Source organism: Pteropus alecto, unplaced genomic scaffold, assembly GCF_000325575.1.
Source record: "Pteropus alecto unplaced genomic scaffold, ASM32557v1 scaffold98, whole genome shotgun sequence".
Classification (NCBI taxonomy): Eukaryota; Metazoa; Chordata; class Mammalia; order Chiroptera; family Pteropodidae; genus Pteropus; species Pteropus alecto.
Window position 1 is genome coordinate 4,611,351 of NW_006443570.1, and position 10,505 is coordinate 4,621,855.

The following is a 10,505-nucleotide window of genomic DNA, read 5'->3' on the forward strand; positions in this document are numbered from 1 at the left end:
TCATAAGAACCACAAAGACCAGTCCAGCCATAACCTTGTTTATTCATGGGCCGAGACCAGCACAAAACAATAGGCTCCCTTCTGTTTGCATCTCAATTTCAAAATCATGTTCACAAATATTACCAGAGACTCTCTAGATATCAAAACAAATTCTCTTTTTATTTGATCCTTATTTTTAAGCATTCTTTTTTCTTGACCTTATTGAAACAAACATTTTTTAGCTTGTCCTTCTATCTATTAACCAATATTTTTCTTGCTAGAATGGCAACTTGATGCTTTCTGTTTGTCCTTTGGAAAAACTTACACCTCCATATGGGACTTCAGAATCTTCAAAGCTCTTCAGAGGACAATTTTTCTCCCAATGTCTACTCAATATTTTCATTTTAAGGTCCACAATTATCTCAAACTCAATATATATTATAGATTTTAATTAAATTATATTAAAATCAATTTTGTTTATCAGGTCCCCAACCTGTCATATATGAATAAATAGCCTTCTTCTTCCTCTCTGTACACGTCATACAAATCTAAAAATTCTATTACTATCTTCTTTTAAATGTCTAATTTATTATTTCTTTCCATATCCATGAACACTTGCCAAGTCTGAGACATTAATATCTTACAATTAGAGTATTTCAGTGACAGTTTACCTGACTTTTATGCTACCAGGATAAACTCTATTATCTGCTCGTCATGGAAAGTTTTAATCTCTTCAAAACATTGCTGTGTATCGGAAGCTAAGCAGGGTTGGACCTGGTTAGTACTTGGATGGGAGACCACTTAGAAAGACCAGGTGCTGTAGGTGTAAAAAGTAAAAAAATAAGGGACTGTAGGCTGACAAGTTCCTTGCAATCTGTGAAGTCAACCAAGGGTCGCCTTGCCTAAAAGATAAAAAATAAATTAAAAAATAATAATAACTGTAAGGTTAGATTGTTTATTTGAGCTTTTTCTTGTTTCTGGAAGTAGGCCTGTATTGCTATGAATTCCCCTCTTAAGACTGCTTTCTCTGCGTCCTATAAATTTTGAGTTGTTGTGTTTTCATTTTCATTTGTTTTTAGGTATCCTTTGATCTCTTCCTTGATCTCATTAATAACCCATTCATTGTTTAGTAGCATATTATTTAGCCTACATGTGTCTGTGTATTTTCCAATTTTCTTCTTGTAGTTGATATCTATTTTCATACCATTGCGATCAGACAGTTGATATGATTAAATCTTAAATTTATTGAGATTTGATTGTGTCCTAACATGTGGTCTATCCTTGAAAATGTTTCATGTGCACTTGAGAAGAATTTATATTTTCCTGCTTTGGGGTAAAATGCTCTGAAAATATCTATTAAGTCCATCTGTTCTAGTGTATCTTTTAGGCCCATTGTTTCCTTGTTGATTCTTTGCCTGGAAGATTTGTCCATTGGTATCAATGGGGTGTTAAAGTCTCCTACTATGAGTGCATTACTATTTATCTCTCCTTTTATGTCAGTCAATAGCTGCTTTATGTATGTAGATGCTCCTGTGTTGGGTGCGTATAAGTAAAGGGATTTATCAATCCCTTTATTATTATGTAATGCTCTATTTTATCTGATATAAGTATTGCTACCCCAATTTTCATTTCCATTTGCGTGAAATATCTTTTTCCATCCCTTTACTCTCAGTCTGTGAGTGTCGTTTGATCTGAAGTGGGTCTCTTGTAGACAGCATGTGCATGGGTCTTGTTTTCTTATCCATTCAGTAACCCTATGCCTTTTGATTGAAGCATTTAATCCATTTACATTTAAAGTGATTACTGATAGATACATTGTTATTGCCATTTTATTATTCATATTTGTTATTTCTATTTTCTTTTTTACCCCTTCTCTTTTTACAGAAGACCCTTTAACATTTCTGGTAATGCTGGCTTGTTGGTGATGAATTCCTTAAACTTTTTCCTGTCTGGTAAACTCTTTAGCTCTCCTGCCATTTTATTCGAAAGCTTTGCTGGGTAGAGTATCCATGGTTGTAGATTCTTGTTTTTCATAACTTTGAATATTTCTTGCCATTCCCTTCAGGCCTGCAAAATTTCCTTTGAAGTCAGCAGACGTTCTTATGGGGGACCCTTGAAAGTAACCAGCTTCCTTTCTCTTGCTGCTTTTTAAGATTCTCTCTTTGTCTTTGACCTTTGGCATTTTAATTATGATGTGTCTTGGTGTGGGTCTGCTTGAATTCTTGTTTGAAACTCTTTGTGCTTCCTGAACTTGTATGTCTAATTCATTTGTCAGATCAGGGAAGTTTTCTGTCATTATTTCTTCAATTAGAGTCTCAATCCCTTGCTCACTCTCTTCTTCTTCAGGTATTCCTATGATTCGGATATTTTTATGCTTCATGTTGTCCCAGAGGTCTCTTAAACTATCCTCATTTTTTCAAATTCTTTTTTCTTTTTGTTGTTCTGATTGGGTATATTCAAATACCTTGTCTTCCAATTAGCTGATTTGATCTATTTCATCCAATCTACTGTTGAATCCTTCTAGTGTATTCTTCATTTCAGTTATTGTATTCCTCATTTCTGTCTGGTTATTTTTTATGGTTTCTATGTCATTTTTTGTGCTGTTGAGGTTCTCATTGTACTCATCCATTCTCCCCATAAGTTCCTTGAGTATCCTTTATTCTGAACTTTGTCTTTGGTAGGTTGCTTGCCTCCATTTCATTTAATTTATTTTCTGGAGTTTTCTCCTGTTGTTTCATTTGTGGCATGTTTCTTTGTTTTCTCATTTTATTAGCCTCTCTGTGTTTGTTTCTATGCGTCAGGAATATTTGTTTTGTCTCTCAGCTTTGGCCAGATGGCCTAATGTGGACGGTGTCCTGTGTGGCCCAGTGGTGCACTCTCCCTGATCCCTTGTGCCGGGAACTCTGGACATCACCTTTGTGTGGGTTGTGTGTGATCTTCTGTTGTCGCCAGAACTTTTTGTTGTTAGTAGATCAGTTGATTGGATTAATGTTCAGGCTGACTAATTGTGGGAATTGGCTGCACCCTCAGGATAAGAGTTGTTGTGTGGGGGCTGACCCCACCGAGTGGGATTTGCCCGAGCAGGTTTGTGTTCTTGTTGCAACCACACTTTGTGTGTATCACTACTGGAACTAGTCAGGAATTGCTCTGTTGTGAGCTGGTGCCAGCTTCCAGATGCGTTGGTTTTGTGACCCCTTGGGAGGGGCTCCCCTGTAGGCCAAGATCAGCCGCTGCTTTTGATTGCTCAGGGCTACCCAGTGAGAACTACAAAGCGATACGCTGATGGTTGTTGCCTATGCTGGATCTATAGGTAAGCGGAAGAGACAGTGCTGTAGGCAGCTCTCGGTTATCCCCCGTCCCTGACCAATGGCAGTTTAGCAGAGGGACCAGTGCTCCTCAAGGCCTGATACTGCCTATCAGATACCTGTAAGTCCCTGAAACTGGATGAGCCTCTGGGTGATATGCGTGATGGGTGGCGCAGGGACTCTGGGAGTCTCCTGGGTCTAGTGAGTAAATTTCCCCCTGCCACTGCAGTGTCAGTTTATGTGCCCACGCCGTCTCTGTGGCTCGCTGTACAAGTTTCCACTCGTAGCAAGGTCAACTGCTGCCCACCCTGGGCCTAAATGTGCTACCCCAGAGCATGGGCAGCTGCCTATCAATGTGCAGCAGGCACTTTATGTACTGGATGGGGCAGGAGCTCAGGGAGTCAAAGGCCATCAGGCCAATACAGACCCCTATAATCCCCTTAAGAGATATTGCAGCTCATACAGACAGCAGTGGTCTGTCCACAACTGCTTTCCTCGAAATGCTCTCACTGCGCCAGTCAAAGTCTGTTGCCTGCGCTAACTGCTCAATCCCAGAGCCAAGCAGGGCACAAGAGACTGCTTGTCAATGGGCTGCAGGCACTTTGTGGCTTGGGTGAAGTGCAATCTCAGGGAGACAAGGTCCATTTGGCCAATGTAGCCTCAGTTTTGCTGCAACTTCTATGCCTGGGCGTTCCTACTGTAGACCCAGAGCACAGTGAGACCAGCTGCCGTCAGGAGTGTTCCCCCAGACCTCTGTACTCCCCAACACAAAATTGCAAGTCTTGCAGGCAGCAAAGTTCTGCCTGCGGTTGATTTCCGTGCAGTGCCCACCCTATGCCAGCCAAAGATTATTGTCTGTGTTGATTAGGAGATCAGGGGAGGGGAAGGGCAGGGCTGTGGCAGTTCACTGTCAATGGGCCACCTGGAGCAGTTTGTGGGTAGGGTGGGGCGAGTTCTCATACAATGGCAGTCAGATCAATACAGCCTCCATCTGTCTGCAAATTTGGTAACTGTTGTGAGTTCCCACAGAAGACCCAGATCACAGCAAGACCAGCTGCTGTCTGGGACTAGCCCACATGTCCCCTGATATCCAACCAAGTTCGTATTGGCAGCAGTGATCTGCCTGACCCTATCTCTGAAATGCTGCTCACAGCACTGGCCGCTGTTGCTGGGATTAGAAACTCCACTCTCAGCGATGGCCCTGCTGTGACTACTTGGCCCTGAATCACTCTGAGCAGGGCTTGGAAGCCATCCAGTAATACCTGCCCCGAGCAGTCTGCAGGTTAGGCGGGGCGGGCTGGGACTCTGTGCTGGAGAACCCCTCAATGAGACCAGGATACCCCTCTCCTTCAGGAGAGCCTCTGCAACCTCACTCTCCCTCCCGGTAATCTTCCACCACCCAGGGAGTGTGGGTCCAGCTGGATTCGGGACTTTGCTTCTCCTACTGGCTTTGATGTGGCTCCTTTATATTATCAGGTGTCTGGTGTTATGATCTGTTGGATTTCAGGTGATTCTTCACATTGATTATTTTATAATTTGGTTGTAATTTCAATGCAGTCTTGCGAGGAGACGAATCCTGTTTTTATCTAGTCTGCCATCTTCCCGCTCTCCGGAAACTCACTTTTTAAGAGAAGTTAGCAAGAAAAGGAAAATAATCAATCACACTTCAAACAAAAATAATAGTGGTAAGCAACTTCCAACGTATAAAAACATATAAGATTTCAGAAACTTTATGATTAAATATAGTTTTAGCTGCAAAACAAACATCACTACCTTCTAAAGATGTTTACTAAAGTAGATATTCTACATGTTTTGCATAAGACAAAGGCAACATTTTACTAAATATACTTAATAGCTTTATTCTTTTCCAGGCCCTTCCTGTAAAGTTATACCCCAAATGCAAACATTCAATTAACTGTAAGACTTTTTAATCTGAAGATATTAAAGATGTGCTTCTCTACAATGTAGATTTTCAAAATGGAGGTTTTCTCTCACAGCACAAAATGAGATTTCTAGAAAGACAAAAATTACTGTAAGATTTGGTTAAAATTCAACAAAAATCCAGCAGTTGCCTCAAACTGGTGTATACTGGTACAAATATGGGAGATTTAACATAAAATGAGAAGGCAGATAACCATATAGGCCCTTCTTTCAACATTTAAAATGACCGAAAGGATAAACCACAGAAGATCTAGGATGTTCACAGTCCCTGGGATTTTAATTCTATATGATACTAAAAATATACAAGTATTGAGCTGAGTATTTTGGTAATTTAATCTCTAAATTTCTTATATGTTAATAAGATTCTAGCATGAGAATAGATTTAAGAAAGACTTATAACTCAAACTGCATGATTTTAGGAATTTCAATAGAACAAATGAGAAGCACATTTTAAATGCTGAACAGCAAGAATCTTTTGCTAGGACCAGGAGACTAGGCTCCTGGGGGCCACCTTAATAGTCTGTCTGCCACATAGGTCCACATGTTTTTTCTTAAGTTTCTGCTGCCTGGATATTCTATCTTTTTGTGTTGTTAAATTGAATTAGATCTCTTTTCATTATATTTTTTGGCTTATAAAAAACTGGGTAGTAGTGTGATGTTTGAAAGTGTGATCTGGTTTTGAATCCTGCATCCATCATTAACCAAGCAATTTACTTTTCCTCTTTAAGCTTCAGCCAATGCATCTGTTAACTGGGTGTAGTAATAGAACCTCATTATGTAGTGAGAACTAAATGAGATAATGTACACAAAGCTCTTGGCAGAGGGTTAGACATAGTAAGTGGTAATTAGATGACAAGAATAATAATTATTTATTAAAATATTTTCCTGTTTTTGATGATTATAAATAAAGCTGCTTTATTTTTTTAGTTAAACAAATATATTTATTTTGTAACTAGCTACCCCACTAAAATCTTACTATTTCCAATGGTTTCTCATTTAATACATTTTAGTTTTCCAAGTTTGCAATTATTTCATCTGTAAATAATTAGACTTCTTATTCCCCTTTTTGTTATATATTTTTTTATTCCATAAACTGATCTTACTGCATTTATTAGTGCTTTATGACAATGTTAAATAACTGTAGTAGGTCTTTTTATTTTGTTTCTGTCTAAAATGAAATTTTCCAGTGTTTCACTGTTAAACATAATGCTGGCTTTTGATTTGAAATATAAATCTTTTGCTTTGTTAAGAAAGTTATCCACCTCTTCTTATTTAGCTTGAGGAATTTCTATTTAATTGTTTATAAATCCCAAAGCTGTATTTTTAAAATTGTCAAACTAAAGCAAACGTAAAGAATGTTACCGTGAATACTCATACACTCTCCACCTAGATCCAACAATAAATATTTGTTTTATCTTCCTCTCTTTCAAAGGACCAAACCATTTAAAAGGGAAATTCCAGACATCTTTTTCTTTTTTTTTCTTGGCGAGGCAACCCTTGGTTGACCTCACAGATTGCAAGGAATTTGTCAGCTTACAATCCCTTATTTTTTTATTTTTATTTTTTACACCTAACAGCACCTGGTCTTCCTAGGTGGTCTCCCATCCAAATACTAACCAGGCCCGGCCCTGCTTAGCTTCTGACGAGATCAGGTTTGTTCAGGGAAACATGGCTATAGAAAGAAAGTCCAGACATCTTAACACTTCACTCCTAAATAGTTCAGTGTACTTCTAAGAATAAGAACATTCTCCTGTATAATCATAATATGATCGTCTTACCTAAAAAAAAATTAATAATTCCCTAACATAATCTAACATTTAGCCTATGTTCAAATACTCATAATTGTCCTCCAAATGTCTTTTGTAACCGTTTTGGGGACAATGATCCCATGAAAGTCACACAGTGCATTTGGTAGTTAAATCTGCTTAGTCTCTTTAAACTATCAAAAGCGGTCCCCATCTCCATGTCTCCACTTTGTTTTTTTTTTTCATAACATTGTCCTTTTGAAGATTCCAGGTCAGTAGGCTTGTAGAATGTCTCATATCCTGATGTGTCTGTTCTTGATGGTGTTTTCCGGTTTGCTTATCTTTCCCCTGTTATTTCCTATAAACTAGAAGTTAGATCTCGAGGCCTTATTACATTTTGGTTAAACATTTTTGGCATTAATACTCCATAAATGATTGTGTAACTTCATAACGTACCACATCAGTGGGAACATTTTGTCAGGTTGTCTCACTATTAGTGATGCTAAGTTTGGTCACTTGGTTAAGGTAGTGACCACCTGATCATTCCAGTTTTTTTAAAGTGTGTTCATAATTATTAGTGTGACATCATTTCTTCTAGGTCCTTTCTTAAACAAGGGATGTTTAACAAATTAAAAATAAATGTTGGATTTTATTACATGCTTTTAAAATCATCTGTCAATATAATTGTATTAGTTTTTCTCGTGGCTTGAATTTTTAGTTGGTGAAATTTATTAATAAATTGCATAACATTGAATCATTCTTGCATTCCAAGAAAAACTCCATTTGTTAGTGGGGAATTGTTCATTTAACATATCATTGCGTTTTATTTGCTAGCATTTATTTAGCATATTTATATCGTTGTTCGTAAGTACTTATATTGGCATCACTGTAAAGCTGTTTTTTTAATAAACCAGGCTGGAGTTGTTCACTTGTGAAACATGGATTTGGGGCTTTGCTGAAAGGAAGAGTACACAGGTCTTTGACAGCTTCCTCAGGTTTTGTTTTGTTTTTTTTTTCCCACTTTACAGGTCTGTTTAAGTCATTTTTGTATTTCTAGGAAGTTGTCTCTTTGTTCTAGGTTTTCGAGATCTAGGCTTCTCTTTGGGTCTCTCACCTTCTTTTCACTCTCTTCTTTTCTTTTCCCCTTTCTTCTCAGTTCAGGGGACCAGGATAAGCTGATCAATATCTCTGGTTCCCAATTCCTAGGAAAAAATTCTGGCTGATTGGCCCAATTCAGACAAAATGTTCACCCTTGGTTTAATAGTCCTTGGCCAGGGAGTACCATCTAATATAAACTAGGCTGGTGAGTGTCACCTCTGGGGGTCAGAAGAAAAGTCTCAGAGAAAAGAGGTTATGAAATAGACAGCTATCTCTAAATATATTTACTCAGTGCTCAGATTTAGTAATTATATCATTTTAGGTTTTTTTCTAACTCACCACTTTCTATTTGCACTGTAATTAAGTTCTTATTTCTGCATTTCTGATATTCATTTTGTTGTCTTTTTTCAAACTTCTTACTTGATTACTTAAGTTTTTTTTGTTTTGTCTTGTGATTAGAAATTGTATGTAAAGCTTCAACTTTTTCTCTCAGTATAGTTTTAGTGTGTTCCATAGTTTTGGTATGTAGTATCTATTATCTTTATATTCCTGTTCTTCTTTTGTCTTTGACTCAAGAGTTGCTTTGGAAAGCTTTTTAAAAATTCCACATTGTTGGGAGAGGGAGTTTGTTAGTAGGTTACTAATTGCGCTGTCAGAGTGCATGATCTGAAAGGTTTCTTTTACAGTTATTTTTGTGTCCAAGTATGTGGCCAATTTTTGTAAATGTTCTAAGAGCTCTTTCACAGAATATGAATTCTGTCATTTAGTTGCTTTGCTGTTTTGTGTTTTTGAGACTTGACCTGTTAAAGACGGAGATATGAGAATGTTAGAACCTATGACTACTTTTGTATTTTGAATCCTTCTTCTTTTCTATCTTGCCATTTTTTTGCCTTGTGTACTTTGTGCTATTATTTTAGTGGATAAAATTCATGACTACTTCTTCTGTTTTGTGGATCATACATTTGATCTTTGTAAGTGATCCTATATGTTTTATTTAATACTTTTTTTTGCCTTGAATTCAACCATGCTGACATTAATATTACAAATTTTATTCTTTTTTTTCTCAGAATATTTTTGCCTGTTCTTTTATTTGTGATATTTCTGAGTCTCTTTGTTGTGACTTGATTCTTTTTTATTTGTCAGAAGTCAATTTTGGTAAATAGTATAAGATAGAGGTTTAACTTACATTTTTTCTTCAAGTTACGTTCCCATACATATTACATAATCAAGTCATTTAATGCATAATCAAGGCAAAAGGTTTTAATGGAATTTGCTTTTTTGTGCCCCAACAACTCTAGATTTCTGTGGCTCTGCAAGATGTCCTTCCTAGTGTTAGGACCTGGCATGCTTTTGGTTATGTTCAGAAATGTATACCTTTATGAAGACCTCAAACCAGAGCTCCCTCGTCCTGCTCCAGTTGTCCGGATGCCAAAGCTTCTATCTGAAGAACGTCTCAGGAACCTCTTTACCTATGATGGGATCTGGTGAGATATCACATGTCCTCTCTCTTTGAACTTGGCCTGACATCTCTCATGCTCCTCTCCGCCCATTTTACAGATGGTTCCCTATCTTCTTGAACCTGTGCTGGCTGATAAAGTGATTCCAAACTGTGAGACCAGAAAAGGGCTTGGTATTCAGGGCACAGTCTCTGTTCTCTACAGCTCCCAGCTAAGTCCATTAAAACTTTGGAGGGTCCTTTTAACGAAAACTACAGGAATGATGCTGCCTTTCCGTCCTTCTGGCCTCCTCTTCTGGTGGGGCTGAGATGCCACTGGAATTCCTGTGACTCTCAAGTTTAACGAAGGCCGCTGAGATAGTCTCAACCCAACTAGCCCAGCAGGGATGGGGAAGGAGAACCTCAGAATGACACACTGGATCAGGCCTCAGGCTCCCTCTCACCACCAGACCAGCCACCCAATAATGTTCACAATTCTCTTGCTTGTTTTAGGCTGTTTCCGAAAAAACAGTGCGAATGTGACACCAAACATCAGGGCTACAACTTTCAGGATGCCTATGACCGGAAAGACCTCCCTGCAGTGAAAGCGAGGAGACAGGCTGAATTTGAACACTTTCAGAGGAGGTGATGTAGACCATGAGGACTCTTGGGTCTTGTGGAAGAGCAAAAGCTCTTTCTTCTGTGTCCTAAGGGTGTGGGTTTGAAGAGAGAAGAAAGGAGCTCCTACTTTTGCAGGGTCCCTGGGAGAAACTGTTAGGAATAAAATAAGGAAAGAGAATTGAGGGCATAGCCCTTAAATGAAGATTTACAAAATTTCACATATATAAAACATTTCATAACGAAGAAAGATCAAAGGAGTGAAGGCGATATGAAACGTTAGTGTGGTGTTGGTGACACAGCCTCCCCCACCCAGGCCATCACAGCAGGTGACTTTGTAGTCTCACTAAGTTGCACTATCTCATGCATTTATATTGCGGACCT

The 10,505-nt window shown here is 38.3% G+C and overlaps 1 protein-coding gene across 1 annotated transcript in view; it reads left to right on the plus strand.

Annotated features, from left to right (window-relative positions):
• B4GALNT2 (beta-1,4-N-acetyl-galactosaminyltransferase 2) overlaps positions 1-10,505 on the plus strand; it is a 41,714-nt gene that overhangs the window by 6,613 nt on the left and 24,596 nt on the right. The window contains exons 2-3 of the mRNA XM_006924772.3: positions 9,367-9,552; positions 10,017-10,148. Coding sequence (XP_006924834.3) covers positions 9,367-9,552; positions 10,017-10,148 — 318 coding nt within the window. The remainder of the gene's footprint in view (positions 1-9,366; positions 9,553-10,016; positions 10,149-10,505) is intronic.